Here is a 19,274-nt window from a genome sequence, read left to right on the forward strand (position 1 = left end):
AGGAGATGGGGAAGGCAAAGGATGAGGCAATTAGATAGTGTCATTGATGCAATGAACATGAATTTGGACAAACTCCAGGAGGCAGATTGGACCACTGGCATGCTGTGGTCCATGGGATGGTGAAGAGTCGGACATGATTTAGCAACTGAATGATCAAAATTACAGGAAGGCAGATCCTAATGAAATTCTGGGGGAAATATTCTAGCAGTCTGATGGTGACATCAAATTGTTATAATTGTGATTGTCAATGTCGAGTCCTTACCAAGGACCTGGGATAGGCAGATCTGGATGTTTGATGGTGTTGCAGATATTGTTGCAAGATGTAACCTGTTCCAAGTAAAGTTGCCTTCTGCAATTGATTGATGGCAAATTTGTCAATGCCAATGGTCTTCAAGTGGTGCTCCAGTTGTTTGGGGATTGCACCCAAGGCACCTATTACTAATCGATATGACCCTTGCTTACCTTTGCCACAGTTGTTCTATTTCTATTTGTAGGTGTTTGCATTTTGTTATCTTCTCCAGTTCATCATCATCATCAATCACATTGTTTAAAGTTCCAAGTTTATTCCTTGTGTTTTTGGAGTGACTTAAACAGGTTCAATACTTAAAATAATCTGATTCATATTATACTTTTTACAGTCCCAAATAAGCTGGTGAATATCCTTACTTTGATTCACATGTAAAATGTAGTACAACACTTCCAGAAATGCTCAGAATAGCCCATATTTCTCCTGAAATGTTAAAATGAAGTATTTTACACATTCCCAAATGTAGGCAACTCACACCTTAGCTGTGTCCCTTGGAAGAGAGAGTCGTTAAGTGGAAAACTTATGGATGGATGAATGGATAGATTAGAATAGATAGATAGATAGATAGATAGATAGATAGATAGATAGATGATAGATGGATGGATGGATGGATAGATAGATAGATAGATAGATAGATAGATAGATAGATAGATAGATACATTGATACATAGATACATAGATACATAGATGATAGATAGATATAGATGATATGAAGATATATCTATCCTTTCCTTTCCTTTCCTTTCCTTTCCTTTCCTTTCCTTTCCTTTCCTTTCCTTTCCTTTCCTTTCCTTTCCTTTCCTTTCCTTTCCTTTCCTTTCCTTTCCTTTCCTCTTTTCTTCCTTTCCTTTCCTTTCCTTTCCTTTCCTTTCCTTCCTCTTTCCTTCCTCTTTCTTCCTTTCCTTCCTCTTTTCTTCCTTTCCTTTCCTTCCCTTTCCTTCCCTTTCCTTTCCTTTCCTCTCCTTCCTCTTTTCTTCCTTTCCTTTTCTTTCCTTCCTCTGTTCTTTTGTTTCTTTTCCTTTCCTCTCCTTACATCTGATAGATATAGATGATAGATGATAGCTATAGATAGATAGATAGATGATAGATGATAGATAGATAGATGAAAGATGATAGATAGATAGATAGATAGATAGATAGATAGATAGATAGATAGATAGATAGATAGATGAGAGAGAGAGGGGGGGGCTTGGTTTCCCATCACCAAATGTGTCCATACAGAATAAGGCCAGCCGTTTGTTGGGGACACTTCAATTTGGAGTGAGCAAAGAATGCATTCGACCGCCGTCCAGCTGCAGGAAAGTTACAACAGTATGTATAGTCTGGTGGCGCTCCCGGGCGCCAGGTTGCCTACCTTGGCGTAGTTACCGGCGGCTGGCCAAGTCCTACTTGGAACCACACGGCGGCAATAGAGACTGGGGGGAAAAAAATAGCCGGGCGGGGCTTCCTTTGCGATCTGGAGACCGCTTCATTGCTTTGCGAATCGCGTGGGAGAAAATTGCCTGCTGGGTGTATTCACAAGAAAATTGAATTAAGTCTCTCTCGGGCGGAGAAAAAGAGCGAGGTTTGTAGGAGGGCTTCCCAAGCTGCGTTCCTCTCTTTGCAGGAGGGGGGAAAATGCAACAGATTTTATTATTATTATTATTATTATTATTATTATTATTATTATTATTATTATTATTATTATTATTATTATTATTATTATTATTTATTGGTTAATCTTTAGTGAGATTCACAGCCTTTGAGGCTGGTTAATAGCTCAGCAGCTCGAGTCCTAACCAAGGACCTAGGAACTGTTAAGGTATCACTGGAGGATGATCCTCCGATGATACCTTAACAGTTCCTAGGTCCTTGGTTAGGACTCGAGCTGCTGAGCTATTAACCAGCCTCAAAGGTTGTGAATCTCACTAAAGTTTATTATTATTATTATTATTTATTGGTTAATCTTTAGTGAGATTCACAGCCTTTGAGGCTGCTTAATAGCTCAGCAGCTCGAGTCCTAACCAAGGACCTAGGAACTGTTAAGGTATCGTCGGAGGATGTAAGCTGTTCCGAGTAAGGTGGTTTTTTGTAGAGTCAAAATGTTCAAGTCTGGCAAATTTAGAATTTCTAAATAGCGGGGTAGCCCTTTGGGTATTGCTCCGAGGGCTCCAATTACAATCGGGACAACACACGATTTCTTTTTCCACAGTCACTCAACTTCAATTTGTAAGTCCCGGTACTTTGTGATTTTTTCTTGCTGCTTATCTTCAATTCGTGCCTCACCAGGTATTGCAATGTCAATGAACCATACTTTTTTCTTTTCAACTATTGTTATGTCAGGTGTGTTGTGGACCAAGTGCCTGTCAGTCTGAATCCTAAAGTCCCACAAGATCTTGAGTTTCTCATATTCTAAAACTTTCTCAACCTGATGTTCCCAGTGGTTTTTGCTGTACTCAAATCCAAACTTCTGGCACAATTTCCAGTGAATGATTTTAGCAACACGGTCATGGCGTTATAGGTAGTCAGTTTGTGAAATTATTATCATCATCATCATCATCATCATCATCATCATCATTATCGTTTTGTTCTTTTTGTTTTTCAAACGGGCTTCCTCCCTAATTCGTGGAATAGGGTCTTGGGTTGGCTGACTGATGAATTTAGGCGTTTTCCGGATTTCCACAATATAAAACTCTTTTTCTATCATCACGGGGCTAAAAGAAAAACAATCGATATATAACTATATTAAGAATAGAGGTTAGGCTCAATGTGCATAATCCTGATACCCAAAGAACAAAGCGGAAGGTGTGGGGAATGTTATTATGAGCAGAACCAAAAATCAGGAGCTTCTTGTAAAAGTGCTGTCTTTGTTCCTTTGTCCATAAAGGAAAGGAAAGGAAGGAAGGAAGGAAGGGGAGAGAGAGAGAGAGAGAGAGAGACTGATGGGATTTGAACTGCAAACTGCAGGCAGCCGGCAGTCAGCAGAAGTAGCCTGCAGTACTGCACTCTAACCACTGCGCTACCACAGCTCACCTTAATTACCTTTTAAGTTGCCCAGTTCTGAGTGACCATCTGTATGATACACCATATTATATGAAGTTCCATATATGGAACTTCATATAATAGTTGTTTTATTTGGATTTAGATTAGTAACTAGGTTCTAAATTATGTTTAGACTCCGTGATCCTTATTTTCCTCTTATGCACATTGAAGGATGTAATACTTCCTTTATTTGATATTTTGTTTGTATTCTGGCCTTAAGAGCTGTAATAAATTTGAATTTGACTCTTTTTTTTTTTTTGCAAAAAGTTTTTTTTTTTATTTTTTTCCAACATACAAATTACATCTTTTCGGAACAGAGCTTTGATCCGGTCATCAATTTCTTCAATTTTTTGTCATCTTTAACAAAATTTTATATATTCTATTTTGCCATAACACTTATTTCTTAATCTTAAATCACATATTTCAACTAATACCATCTTAGAAAAAATTTACCCATATTTACTTAATCAATATAATTACCCTTCTATTAACTCACCTTAAATATTAATTCAATTAATACCTCATAATACATTTCATAATTCTTACCCTAAATCTTCACTATTAACAATACAATTCAAACGTTTATATTTCAAAATTATTTCCATTTCTAAAACTTCCTTACATTAAGTTATTACTTCATGTAATGCTCATTAAATCTTTTTTTTTTTTGCAAATTTTTTTTTTAACAAAAACAACATAAAAATATCAACCTTCCAAACTCTTACAGACAGTATTTCGATCGGTGAAAATCATTTCGTGCTCTCAAAATTTTCAAACTCTCATTATATGACAGATATTCTTACCTCTAACAAAAAAAAACAAGTGCTTAAACATTTTATCCAAATTTCATTTCATATATAATATTTCATCTCCATACTTTATTATCTATCGTGTAATGCTCATTAAATCTTTATTCCATTATTACTTTATTAAATTTAAATCTTATCATTAATCTTAAAAATATAGCAATTTAACATTTAAACATAATTCTTAATTCAAATAATGCTATTTAATACAGTTTCCCATACCATTTATATAAACACCAATTAAGTAATTTTTGTTTGTAAATCATAATCATATATTATTTCAATTTTCTTTTCTTTTTTCCTTAAGTGAAAAATGTTCAAATAATTACAATTGTTATATGTGTTTAAACAATATCCCAATTATTATAGCTATCACTTTTCTCAAATGAAATTTGAATTTGACTCTTGACTCCAAGGAGCTGGACGGTGCCGGGAGAAGCAAGAAGAAATCAGTGGGACTTTCCCGTCGCCCCCACGAGAGCAGGTGGCCCAGCACCAGGTGACGTAGGTGCTTTCCTTCCTCTAGGGGGCCATGGTTCACATGTGTTTGTGCCACACACAGGAAACTTGAAAGTGAAAATAAGAAAGCAAATTGGGCACAGATTAAGCGGTCTTCCTTCCGAATGCCAGCTGTGGGATTCAGCGTTCTCCTGCTGATGTTTTTTGCTCCTTTCCAGCCCATTCAAGGTACGATCTGCTCCCCTCCCTCCGAATCTCTGGAGGGGCTTGACTTCCATTTACAGTTACAGCGGGGGTTTTCAGAAAGGGCAACCATAGCAGGAATGCATTTTCTCTTTTCGAATGTCTCTGGATTCAGGGTGGCACCCGATTTGAGCAACAGGAAGGGGTGGGAGGATTTTCCAGGCAAAGCCCAGGGGGGGCACCCTGTACATCTCCCAAGTTTCAGAGGGGAAAGAGATGGTTTGAAATGGAGAATAGGGAAAGTTAACTAAAATTGGCAGAGGGCCAGGTGCCTCGGTGTCCCATTGGCTTCCTGTGTTGGGAGTGGGACATAATAGCCCACCAGAGCAAGATCAAGTTCTTGGTGGACCCTGAACCTTCTCGTGATCTTTAACTGCTGAGATAGATTGATAGTCATTTGTGTGTCGATTGTGCCTTTGAGTCCGTGTTGTCCTAGTGACTGCCTGGAGTAATTCCTGAAGTTTTTTTGGCAAGCTTTTGGAAGTGCTTTGGCATTATCTTCTTCTTAGGGTTGAGAGAAAGTGACTGGCCCAGGATCAGTCCAGATGACTTTAAACCTAAAGCAGGACTACGATTTCCCACTCTCTCTTATAGGAAAGAGAGTCAAGATGGGGCAGACTTGAGTTTCTGTCTCATACTTTCTTATTTTCCCAGACAAAGTTCACATTTTCTCAACGTTTACCACCTATCTGTCAAAACTGACTAATTTTAATCTATATTCCCCTTTGCTCGCAGCTTCCCAAAGCATGGGGGGGGGGTGGATTGGAATGCAGGAGGGGGGAAAGGCCTCCAAGCATTGTTGGTTTTTAATTTTTTTTATTTATTTTTTTAATTTGATTTATATGCTGCCCTTCTCCAGAGACTCAGGGCGGCTTATAATGCGTTAAGCAATAGCCTTCATACTTTTGTATATTTTATACAAAGTCAGCTTATTGCCCCCATAATCTGGGTCCTCATTTTACCTACCTTAGAAAGGATGGAAGGCTGAGTCAACCTTGAGCCTGGTGAGATTTGAACTTGCAGTAATTGCAGGCAGCAGATGTAAGTGGATGTTAATAACAGTGCTTTAGTCTACTGAGCCACAATGTCCCCTTGGGACATTGCTCCCCTCCTCAAGGACACCCAGAACAGATGCCACAGCGCAATCAGCTGGTTCCCAAAACAAAATGAACAGAAGTGATTGGTGGACATAATGGACTGCGGGGAAAGGGGGAATGAACGATGCGTGCGTTTACGCGGGAAGCCCAGAACTGGTTTCGCTTCTTCTGTGCCAATGTGGATTTATTCAGTAAAGTTTATACTCTTGGTAAAATAATGTCCCAGGAGTGTTAAATTTATGTTTTACCCACAAAGAAATAAAGGGAGACTAGTATAGATCTATTTCAAGCTATTTCCTCAGCTAGCCATGCCCTTCTGAGATTTGAACCCGGGTTGTTGAAATACCGTTTTTTCGGACTATAAGACGCACCGGTGTATAAGATTTCGAAGAGGTAAGCAAGAAAAAAAACTTTTGCCCTCCCCAGCCCCCAGGAGCACTCTGCAGGCCTCCCAAAGCCTCTGCGCGCCCTGTTTTTGCGAAAAATGGGACACACAGGGTGGGGCTTCGGGAGGCCAAAAATGGTTGTATTCGGTGTATAAGACGCACCAACATTTCCACCCTCTTTTGGGGTGGGGGGAGTGTGTCTTATACTCCAAAAAGTACGGTAGATCTATACTAGTTGAAATAGATCTATACTAGTCTCCCTTTATTTCTTTTTTTGGTAAAACATAAATTTAACACAAAAATAGTTTGTCGCGAAAGCGACTGCTTGTGAGGGCTCCTGGATTGGGACCGAAAGATGAAAGCGGGAGCAGTATGCTCCGTCCCATAATTGAGTAGACCAGGCTGCCCTGATAGACTAGTCCCACCGGAGAAGAAAAATTATCCCAGGAGTTTCTTTTTCTGGATTCGTCAACTGGATAGTTGACAGGATCTTCTTCTCTGTCCTGTTCTATACCAACAAATTAGGAACGTGTCATCCCAAAACATAATGTTGGGGAAAGTTCCTAATTACAGGTAGTCCTTGACTTACAGATATATGCTTAGTGGCCATTTGAGGCTATAATAACACTGAAAAAAGTGACTTACAACCAGATTTACATTTAGATCCATCTCAGCGTCCCTATGGTCACATTTATCAATATTGGAGTACTTAGCCCCTGGCATGTATTTATGACACTTGCAGCCTCCCAGGGGGACAGGATTGCCATTTTGCAACCTTCCCAGCTGGCTACCAACAAGAAAGTCAACAGGGGAAGTCTGATCCGGTTCACAACCGCTTGATTCATTTAATAATGAAAGTGATTCATTTAAAAGTCACGACAAAATAGGTTATAAAATCAGGTGCAACGCATTTAACAATCGCCTTGCTTAGGAATGGAAATTCGGATTTCAATTGTGATTGTAAATTGAGGGCTACCTGTAGTTTGTACCGAGGGGTGGGCTGCTGGGGGTTCGCAGGGGTTCGGGAGAACCTCTAGCTAAGATTCTGTGCAGTTCGGAGGACTTCCAAATCCCACTCCTGGCTGGCCCTGCCCCGCCCCACCCCCTCCCAGGAGTCCCCAGGTGGCCTGTTTTGGATGCAGGTAAGTGCAAGGCGCGTGCGGAGGCTTGGTGAAGGCAAAAAATGAGCCTACTGGAAGTTTGGGAAGGCCTGAAACGGGCCCATTTGCGGCCTCCAGAGGGCCTCCAGGGCCTGGGGAGGCTGTTTTCACCCTCCCAGAGGCTCGAGAAAAGCCTCCAGAGCCCGGGGAGGGCAAAAATGCCACCCTCCCGCTGGGCCACTCCCACCATGGCCACGCCCACCCACCACCCGAGCAGCGAACCCCTTGCTAAAAATTTTGAAGCCCACCCCTATTTGTACCCATGTGTGAATTAGAGGAAGAGGGAAAACCTGCTGTCCCCCAAATGTTCCATTCGATTGTATAACCCAGCCTTTGACTCAAGAAGAAATGAAACCTCTGGTTTTAATTTCTGACAGGTGAAGATCTCCGGCCACCCCAGAACATCACTTTTGTCTCAAAGGATTACAGTCTGTTCGTGAAATGGTCGCCGCCTGATGGTTCTCCACCGGGAGTGTCCTATACTGTCCTTTGGATGTGAGCATCGAAAGAAAAGGATATTGGTTATGAGGGCCGGGGGCTCCAGTGGGTATATTGAGGCCGTATTGTGGACCTTCCCCACAAAGGGCTGCTCTGGTGCAACCTCCAGCCCATCTCAGAGACAGCAGGGACAAGAGATTGGCTGCTAGACCACAATGGGGGCATGTTGGATGCTAACTTGCGGGCCTGGTAAACCAAAGAATGGTGATTTGCCAGGGATGGCTATACCTTCACATATTATATGAACTCAGAGAATTGTGGTATCGTCAACAAACTGTTGTAAAACATATCATGGCTTAATGTACCACCCAGGGGCGGGGTTCCAAATCCCATCGCTACCGGTTCACTCATGCACGCTCGCGTATGGCGCTTCCGTGCATGTGCAGAAGTGTCCAGGCGGGTGGGCGGAGCCTCCCACCACTACTGCTACCGGTTCGCCTGATCCAGTGCGAACCGGTAGCAACTCACCACTGGTACCACCTGATTTGGATATTACTTTAAAGTAAGCCAATCAATACAGTTTCTGTTATAACTCATAAAATAGCCTCCCTTTTAAATAGGCACTTGTCTGTCTGTCTGTCTTTCCATCCGTCCATCTGTCTGTCCATCCATCCATCCATCTATCTACCTACCTACCCATCCATACACCCATCCATCCATCTGTCCATCCGTCCATCTATCTATATCTATCTATCTATCTATCTATCTATCTATCTCTATCATTCTATCTATCATCTATCTCTATCTATCTATCCATACACCCATCCATCCATCTGTCCATCCGTCCATCCATCCATCTATCTATATCTATCTATCTATCTATCTATCTATCTATCTATCTATCTCTATCATTCTATCTATCTATCATCTATCTCTGTCTATCTATCCATCCATCCATCCATCCATCTCTATATATCCATCTCTATCTATCTACCATCCATTTACCCACCCATCCATCCATATCTGTCTGTCTGTCTGTCTGTCTGTCTGTCTGTCTATCTATCTATCTATCTATCTATCTATCTCTATCATTCTATCTATCTAGCATCTATCTCTGTCTATCTATCCATCCATCCATCCATCCATCTCTATATATCCATCTCTATCTATCTACCATCCATTTACCCACCCATCCATCCATATCTGTCTGTCTGTCTGTCTGTCTGTCTGTCTGTCTGTCTGTCTATCTATCTATCTATCTATCTATCTATCTATCTATCTATCTATCATTCTATCTATCTAGCATCTATCTCTGTCTATCTATCCATCCATCCATCCATCCATCCATCCATCCATCCATCCATCTATATATATCCATCTCTATCTATCTATCTATCTATCTATCTATCTATCTATCTATCTATCTATCTATCTATCTATCTCTATCTATCTATCTATCTATCTATCTATCTATCTATCATCTATCTATCTATCTATCTACCATCCATTTACCCACCCACCCATCCATCCATATCTGTCTGTCTGTCTGTCTGTCTGTCTGTCTATCTATCTATCTATCTATCTATCTGGCTATCTATCTATCTCATTACAGGAGGGCAGATGGTATGCAGAGTCTGGATCAAAAAAAGTCTAGATGGTGAGCATAACCATGTTGCAATATATGTAAAAAAAGGGGGGCAAGGCTTTGATTGCATGGTTCTGGACACCATCTTGACTTTTTAAACCTTTTTTCATGGACAACCGTAGTGAGAGTCTTTTAAGACCCACCCTCTGCCACCCTGCAAGATTCAGAGTGGAAGAGAGAAATCACCGCACCCCACGTGAATGCAAAGCTTAGCTGGTCCTTCTGATTTCTTCCATTAGGGATCCTTTTGATCGTCATTGGGAAGAAGTGCAGCATTGCCGAAATATCACTGAAACCATTTGCAATATTACGTGTGTGTTTCAAGAACCAAGCAACCGATACTGGGTCAAGGTGGAAGCTCAGAGCAGAATCGGGGCTGGATTCAGCCCATCGGCACCTGAAATCATCGATTACATCCTTCAGGGTATGAGGATCCCACAGGTGTAGCTCTCCTCTTCCCAGGAAGCCAGGAAGTGCAGAAGGTGGTTTAATCCATGCTAGCAATTTCTGAAAAGGCAAATGCTGCTTTCTTTCAGGTTTGCTCAGGGCAAGGGGAAAAGGCACTTTGCACAACTATGATCAAGCTAGTTTCTGGAAGGGCTCATTTTCTTAGCTTGGCTTCACCTGGTGCAGGGGTCTGCAACCTTAAACACTCAAAGAGCCATTTGGACCCATTTCCCACAGAAAAGAAAACACCGGGAGCCACAAAATCCTTCCCGTGCCTGACTATTTCTTGAGCGGCCACAAAACTACCATATGTAGTTGAATTAAACGTTCTGTTTTCTTCTGAAACTTTTCTTGGATTTATCTACGGTTGGCCTTGGCGGTTGTGACACATATTTTGAGTGACAGGGAGCCGCAGCAGAGGGGTGAAAGAGGCACATGCGGCTCCAGAGCCGCAGGTTGCTGACCCCTGACCTAGTGTGATTAGCCACAAAAATTAGAGAAGGTCAAAATTAAAATCAGGTTTTTACCACAGGGTGTTAAAGCAACCCCTAGGATAACGATGATGAGCCGGTTGTGTTCGACGTGTCCAAAATTCAGAAAACACCAACTTTGACACTGCTGGTGTATCTCTCTCACGCACACACACAGACAGACAAAAGAGAAACGATTCATAAGAAACTGTAATACGTTACATTAAATCAGGGGTGTCAAACTCGATTTCATTGAGGGCCGCATCAGGGTTGTGTTTGACCTCGGGGGAGGGGTGGGTGGGTGTGGTCAGGGTGGGCGTGGCCAGCTCGACATCACTCCTGTCGGGGACACCTGTGTTGGGCCAAGCACTCTGCCAGCGAAAACAGGCTCCCAAGCTCCGTTTTTGGCTGCCATGGCCTCCTTCAACCCTCTGCCAGTGAAAACGGAGCTTGGGAGGGCCACAAGTGAAGAATGTGGCCATCAGCAAAGTAGGCAGGATTGCTAGGTGGTACAAGTTTTTTTTTTTCTGCAACCTTTCAACTTTATAGGACCTGAACACTTACAATTCTCGGTGATAGGAATTCTGGGAGTTGTATTCCTATTTCATCTGTAAGGCAGCCAGTTAGGAAAGGTTAGGCCAGGGGTCAGCAACCTGCGGCTCTGGAGCTGCATGTGGCTCCTTGATACCTTTGCTGTGGCTCCGTGTCACCAGTCGGCTCTACAATTGATAGGGCTTTCGGTTAGGACAGGTAGAGGAAAAAGGATACCACTCTAGGAGGAGATTCTATGGTGGGGGAACTGGACTTCCGGTCGGCTTCAGGACTGAATGGGGGGCTTCCGGTTAGGACCTTTGTGGCTCTTTGAGTGTTTTAAGGTTGCCGACCCCTGGGTTAGGCTAAGGGAAATATGATGTTCTGCATTCAGGTTGTCCCAGGGAGATCATCTGTTCTTTGCAGAAATTAGTGCAACCAGCTTATTTTGATAACTTGATATCAGATTCCAAAAATTCAGAAAGACCTACAGAGTTACTTCTAATCAGTTTCCTTTATTGTTCCTGGCCTATAAGCAAAATCTTGCCAAACTAAACCAACTATTTATATCATTAGACTTCTAGGGAAGAACTGTTTTGACTCTCTTCCTCCCAACCAAACTTGAGCCCCTCCTTTCTGGGAATCAAGACTACACTCCACTGCACCTGCCCTAACCATCTGCCTTATTTTTTTTTTCAGTGCAACTTGCTCCTCCAGTTCTCAGAGCAAATTATACCAGAAATATCCTTGGCGTGAACGTTTCTTTCACCTACCCTTCTTGTATGAAGGACGTCTTTGAGCATCTGACATATGATTTGGAGATTTGGAGAGTTGGATTCCAGGAATTGGAATTGGAGAATGATGTTACACTAATTTCTCCTCTCTTGCAGGTTTGCTTGGAAAATATTTCTTACATTTGTGTCCTGTCCTTCTTCCAAAGATCTTCAACTGAAGAAGCCTTTTTTCATCATGAAATAAAATATAGAATCCTCTGCACATTCTTTGACTATATTTGCTATCTAACAATGGAGGATTTGTTTAATTGTGAAGAACTGTATGCATTATTCAAGAATATTAAACACAAAGCAAGATGAATTTGTTGCCACCTAGAAGTCTAAGAAATCAAAATAGATTTTGGAAAATGCCAGCATCTCCCTCTTAAGGCACCATGAGTAAGAAGATCCTCTGTCCAAAGTTGTCTATGTCCTTTTGAAAGGTTATTTAGAAGCCTTCCTCTTTGGAGAGCAGTGTTAGGAAAGGCCACTCTACTCAAGACCTCCTTGTTATAAGACAGAGTCTATACATCAGTGGCTAAGACACTGAGCTTGTCAATCGAAAGGTCAGCAGTTCAGCAGTTCGAATCCCTAGTGCCACGTAACGGGGTGAGTTCCCATTATTTGTCCCAGCTCCTGCCAACCTAGCAGTTCGAAAGCATGTAAAAAATGCAAGTAGAAAAATAGGGATCCCCTTTGGTGGGAAGGGAACAGCGTTCCATGTGCCTTTGGCATTGAATCATGCCGGCCACATGACCACAGAGACATCTTTGGACAGCACTGGCTCTTTGGCTTTGAAATGGAGATGTGCACCACCCCCTAGAGTTGGGAACAATTAGCACATATATGCGAGGGGAATCTTTACCTTTACCTTATAAATCTTATTGACCTAAATCAGACTAATTCAGGAGGTTCCTGAATTGGGTTGGGAGCGCACTGTCTTAAAAAGATAATCTATGTGGTCCAGAGATATATTTGGAATGGATGTTCTTGAAACAGTCCCTTTCTCTCCCTTAATTAATTCAACAAAAAATCCGCTTAACTCAACCTTCCCAAATATGATGCTGTCTAAATATGTTAGGTTAGCATCTCTCTAAATTCCTGAGTTTACCTGCTGACTAGGAATTCTGGGAGTTGTATTCATTAAGCGTTCGCATAATGAACCTTAATAACCTGTAGTTATTAAACTTCCATGCCTGAAGAGCATCAAAAGAGCCTTACTCGAACAGTCCAGTATTCTGCATTCCACAGGAACCAAGTAGATGCATCTGAGGAATTCACAAAAAAGATAGGATAGGGCAGGGGTGTCAAACTCGATTTCATTGAGGGCTGCATCAGGGTTGTGTTTGATCTCGGGGGGGGGGGGGGGCAGCTCAACATCACTCCTGTCGGGGGCACCTGTGGCGGCCCGAGCGCTCTGCCAGCAAAAACAGGCTCCCAAGCTCCATTTTCGGCTGCTACCCTCTGCCAGTAAAAACAGAGCTCGGGAGGGCCTGAGGTTTGCAAGAGGCCGTGGCAGCTGAAAATGGAGCTTGAACAAGGAAAATCAGTATAAAATGCTATATCAGTGTCAGCAAGCACCTGCAAGATTGGTGAAAATATATCCGAATTTAAGCCCTAAGTGTTGGAAGTGTAATCACCACCAAGGTACCTTCTTTCATATGTGGTGGTTATGCCCCGAAGCGAAGAGATATTGGAGCAAAATACAACATTAGATACAAGAATTAATTAACAGTAAAATTGAATTAATTCCGGAAACATTTCTCCTGGGTGATACTAAAAACCAAATACGACAAAAAAATAAAATACTTGATTTTACATCTACTTACAGCAGGGTTCCTGCTGGGTTCAAATCTCTGCTTGCTTATTTTTCAGAAGACATTCGAGGACACTCACGAGCCTTCAGTGGAGATCAACACAACAGACTGGCTCTCTGGTGAACACTGTCTTCGTGCCCGAACATCCTTTAGAAATGGGGACAGGAAGCGAAGCAATTTTTCGGAACCACTTTGCCTGTGGTTGCATGAAGAAGGTGCAGGAGGAGTCAAAGGTCTGGAGCTCCATTTTCCCAGTGAACTTATTTATTTTTTATTTATTTAATTTGTCAAACATGTACGAGATAACAGGAATAAGTATAAACATGGATATGAATACAGGAAATGGGGATGAATAAATGGGGACAGTAGGACAGGGACCGAAGGCACGCTGGTGCGCTTATGAATGCCCCTTACAGACCTCTTAGGAATGGGGTGAGGTCAACAGTAGACAGTCTAAGGTGAAAGTTTTGGGGGTTTGGGGAAGTAACGACAGAGTCAGGTAGTGCATTCCAGGCATTGACCACTCTGTTGCTGAAGTAGTATTTTCTGCCTGGGGCTTTACACACACACCCTGGAGGCCGGAAAGAGCCAGTTTCCTGACTTCCGGTGGGCCTAGAAGGCCGAAAATCAGTTGCCTGGTGTGCGCATGCGCACTGGAACTGAGCTAGGGCAACTCTCGCATGCCCACAGATATGGCTCCGCATGCCACCTGTGGCACACGTGCCATTGGTTCGCCCTCACAGCTCTAGAGTGTTGGACTTCAGTGGCTGCCTTCTGTTAACTTGGTAATTAACAATTCCAACTTCCTATCCATTGATATCTGAACAATGCATTTTAGTATCTCATAATTGCTTTTTTTTTTCTTTTCCAGTAGGAAAATGGGAAAATGTTGCCATTCCTTTGCTTGCTATATTGGTTACCGGTGTTGTGATGCTTCTCTTCTTCTACTGGTACTACAAACACATGAGCAAGCAAGTTGAGATGCCTTCAGCTTTGGTATGGGAAATATGAAACGTTTCCGGGATAAATAGGGGGAAGTTGACTTCCATAACAGTGTGCATCTTTTCCTACACAGAGCCTGCACTGATCTAAGATTGATGTTACTTGCTTCTTGCTTAGAATTTAGTTACATGTTCTGTTGGACATGATCATAGTTAAGTTAAATATAGCAGCCACAAAACAGGTGGTTCTAAAAGAAGAAGAAGAAGAAGAAGACAGCTAGCAGAGGAAAGGGACCTAAGAAGCTTTCTTTAGTAACTAAAGGGAGTGACTATCTTTGAGAAACTGCCTGCATGACAGCCAGGATTCATCTCGGCCTTACCAACCATCATTTGTTCAGTGCAGAAGAAATAGCAGCAAGATTGATGACAAGAGATTGTGAGAGTTGTGCTTGAGAACATCTAGAAGGCACAAATTGATAACCTCTGTTGATTAAGCCATGATCCCAAAATTTGCTTGCCGGTCTCTTAGCCAAGTGTGCTGATGTTGAATAAGACAATTGATCAGCAATTCTTCCAAGAATTCAATTGTTTAATATATCCCATGATAAATATTGGCCTGCATTGTGGACAAATGTTTAATGTTATCAGTGTACAGTCCTTTGGAGATACCTCATTCCCAGCCTTGTGCCCTGACACCTTTTTAACTATAGAGGTTTTCTTCATCAGATGCTCTCTGTCACTGAGCAGGGTGAGCTTTGCTCATATAAATGGAATTCATAACTGGCATTTAGCAGCTGATGATCTTGGACTAATGACATCTGATGGCAATTATTCCACTCTTGAGGGTATCTGGTTCCTATCAGGGGTGAAATCCAGCCGGTCCTGACAGGTTCTGGAGAACCGGTAGCGGAAATTTTGAGTAGTTCGGAGAACCGGCAAATAACCACCTCTGGCTGGCCCCAGAGTGGGATGGGAATGGATATTTTGCAATATCCTTCCCCTAGGAGTGGGGAGGGAATGAGATTTTGCAGTATCCTTCCCCTAGGAGTGGGGTGGGAATGGAGATTTTTGCAATATCCTTCCCTTTCCACTCCCACCAAGCCATGCCCACAGAACCAGTAGGGAAAAAATTTGGATTTCACCCCTGGTTCCTATACAAGTTAAATTCACCCAGAGTTCCCCTCAAAGTCACCCATCAGAAGGACCCCAGTGGCTTTAGCCTATATAGGAATCAGATTTATGGAGAATTTGGATTTAGCATGGTGTATTAATAAGTTTCAAATTAAAATGGGTTATTTAAAAAAAAATGATCTTTAAATGATTAACTGCATTCTCATGGTGCTGTATCAGTTGTTCTGTCTAAACTGTGCACCCATTTAATCATGTAATCTTAGACTTGTTCCATTTTTTAAGCATGTTTCAGTAGCAACTTATATATATATTCTTTAACAGATGTTCTGAGTTTTGTTTCATGAGCATTTCATTTGTTCGGATCTCTAAATAGGACATCTTTTTCTGGCTCTGTTTGAACTATGTTACTCAAAGATATTGAAACCAGTGAGAGAAATTCCTGAATTTTAACGCTCTTGCCTTATCTTGCTTGCCAGGGACTGTAATGCCAATAAAAACAGAGAAGCGGGGACACCCTTCTCTTTTTGAATAATGCATTTTATGATAGAAATACCTTTACGATTATCTTAGCTTTGTGTCCTTTGCAAATTCTCTGCATCCTTGAAAGAAAATCTCAGCATAATTCATCTTCTTCAAGATCATGGCTATAGAAATAAATTCCAAATTATCAAAAGCTTTCCCTGCATCAAGAGGGGCCTGGTGGCTCAGCAGACTAATAGCATTGTGATTAACACCAGCTGTCTGCAATTACTGTAAGTTCGAATCTTGCCAGGCTCAAGGTTGACTCAGCCTTCCATCCTTTCTAAGGTAGGTAAATTGAGGACCCAGTTTGTGGGGGCAATAAGCTGACTTTGTATAAATATACAAAAGTATGAAGGCTATTGCTTAACGCATTGTAAGCTGCCCTGAGTCTCCGGAGAAGGGCGGCATACAAATCAAATTTAAAAAAAAAAATCATAGCTACTCCCCCCTTTTTCTGGCACCTGACCTCTCTTCCAAGCTTTATTGTTTCACACCTATAGTCAAAATGCTGCTCTACTCAGTATTCTATGGTCAGAACCTACAATGTAATTTGTGAACAATTAGGGGGAGTAATTAGGGACACGGTGGCTCAGTGGCTAAGCTGTTGAGCTTGTCGATCGAAAAGTCAGCAGTTCAGCAGTTCGAATCCCTGGTGCCGTGTAACCGGGTGAGCTCCCGTTCCTTGTCCCAGCTTCTACCAGTCTAGCAGTTCGAAAGCACGTAAAAATGCAAGTAGAAAAATAGGGACCACCTTTGGTGGGGAGGGAACAACATTCTGTGGGCCTTTGGTGTTTAGTCATGTCAGCCACATGACCACGGAGACATCTTCAGACAGCGCTGGCTCTTCGGCTTTGAAACGGAGATGAACCCCCTAGACTCGGGAACGCACATATGTGCGAGGAGAACCTATACCTTTAGGGGGAATAAATTACTGGTTTAGTTGCCATCTTAAATAATTTCAGTTTAACTTCCAGATCGTGTTTTTGTTGAATGAGCTTAATGATACTTTTTTTCTAAATTTCAAGTCAAGTTTCTGATGTAGCTAATACAGATGTCCATTTATAATAAATCCGTGTTGATACAATGTTAAACAAAGCACAGCTTCTCAACAATCCTGTTGGTCTCCACCCATTCTTGTTAGCTGTTCTTCTTACTTCCTGTTTCTCAGTTTTTAAAAATGAAAATGTCTCTCTCTTATTCCCCACTTCTCCCTTCCCAAATTAGGATTTTTCTAAGTACCAGCACCCAAAGAACCTGCTGAAATTTGATGAAAGGAAGTTGACCGAAAAAAACAACCACTTTATTCTGGAACAGAAAATTGCACCTGCCCTGTTAACTCTTTCAATGGATTCTTTATCAAAAGAAAGTGAAGAGAGCGATGACGATGAGGATGATAGTAGTAGCCGCATTCCTTACACCGAAACACTTCGATTCCAGAAGAACGATGAAAACTGCTCAAGAGTTGGCACCTTTCCAACATGCTACGACTCTTCTTCTGGATCTGGAGATTCTCAGCTAAGTGGAGAAAGCTGGCCAGCTGCAACGACATCAAGGACCTTTTTCACAGCAGAATGGATGACAACAGATGCTTCCTCTGGACTCTTAGAGAAGACTTTCCTTTCTGAGGGCTCCATTATGGATGAATCGGTTAGCTTTGCTGATGATTTCTCAGCTGCCGGTAGAGAAGATCAAGAAATTACAAATAGAGATGTCGACTTTTTGAACGAGTTAATGTTCTCGGAAAGTCACGACTTCCACTTTTCCACAGGTTTGGAAATCAGAACTGGAGGAGTCCAATGCAAAAGCATTTGTGCAAGTCTAAAAAACTCACAGACATCTCTTTGTAGTGAGCCCGAAGGGCAGGTTCTAGAAGAATGGAGATGTGAAAATGACTCTAGCAATTGTGAGGCTCACCGGCTGGAAAAATCTATGCTTGATGTGTCTTGTAAAGACAGGGTTGAAAATGGAGAATGGGTTGAAAACAATACTCTGAAATCTACAAGCCACAATGATCAACCCAGACAAGGACATTACATTTCAAGAACCTGATGCCAGTTACTGGTATGTATTCTAAGAGTAGAGAAGATCTTACCATGGTTTTTCTAAAAAGTTCCTTTGGTGAGAAGTTGCACTTTCAAAACCCCAGAAGAATTCTGTTCGGAATTGGAATGAACCAAAGAGGACATTCCTTCTACGTCTAGATTGACATATTCTTCCATTACATCTCATCTTTAAAAACAAAACAAAGCAAAACTGAACTTTCCTAAGTGAAATTCCATTGAGATTGAAAACCGGAACAGGGGTTTTCATTGGTGATTTTGTCGTGGAAATTAGAATTTTCCTATGGAGAATTGGAATTCTTGGAAAAGTGAGTGTTCTTTCCCAACTGAATATTGGGATGTTCAGCTTAAAAATGTCTATCATATTTTGGATATCCATATCAATTTCTCCATTTGTGAATAGTTGGATCTGTTTTCCCCATCTGAAATAGATGGGGAAAACAGTGAATTCCAATCAGAATCGTAACTAGTCGTTTACAGATTTCTTTAGTGTCCACAAATTGGTTTAAGCTTGCTGACACCGATATGTGAATAAATAACAGTTCAGTCTGGGATCAAGAATTGAGAGCAGGAAATACACAAGATTCTCGTGGAACTGTTAAGCATTGCATTATGGGAGCTAATCTAGACTGGTGCTGTTCTTTTAAGCTGAAAGGCCCACTTTCTAGAATTAAGGAAGGGATAAAGATAATCTCTCCCTCTTTAGAGAAAGTTCTTTCAACCTCACACTAGGCCCTGATAACTTTTTTTCATCAACTCGTTGCAAAGGCAAGGGAAAAAAATATCAGATATGCTCTTTATTGTGCAATTGTCTGCACACAAACTTGGATCTAAGTTTATATTGAAGTGAACCACCAATAAAGGAAAATACCTGTAGCTCAGGATTGAAATGAGGGGGTCCTTGGTGTACTCTGAGCTTGCTTTTTTTTTTTTTCCCTTGCAGGCATTTCATCACCCAATTAGATAACATCATCAGTGCTAGTGGTGCTAGTGCTGCTAGATGCTAGTGATGCTATGACT

The 19,274-nt window shown here is 41.7% G+C and overlaps 1 protein-coding gene across 1 annotated transcript; it reads left to right on the plus strand.

Annotated features, from left to right (window-relative positions):
• The first annotated feature begins 4,666 nt into the window (after positions 1-4,666).
• On the plus strand, positions 4,667-18,243 carry IFNLR1 (interferon lambda receptor 1). The gene is given in 9 exon segments (XM_070949825.1): positions 4,667-4,687; positions 4,690-4,744; positions 4,747-4,821; positions 7,857-7,974; positions 9,802-9,986; positions 11,710-11,900; positions 13,659-13,833; positions 14,472-14,596; positions 17,419-18,243. Coding segments are annotated over 9 exon segments (1,770 nt in total).
• Positions 18,244-19,274: the final 1,031 nt, after the last annotated feature.

Source organism: Pituophis catenifer, unplaced genomic scaffold, assembly GCF_029215685.1.
Source record: "Pituophis catenifer annectens isolate HBS135680 unplaced genomic scaffold, rPitCat1.0.hap2 SCAF_9, whole genome shotgun sequence".
Taxonomy (NCBI): Eukaryota; Metazoa; Chordata; class Lepidosauria; order Squamata; family Colubridae; genus Pituophis; species Pituophis catenifer.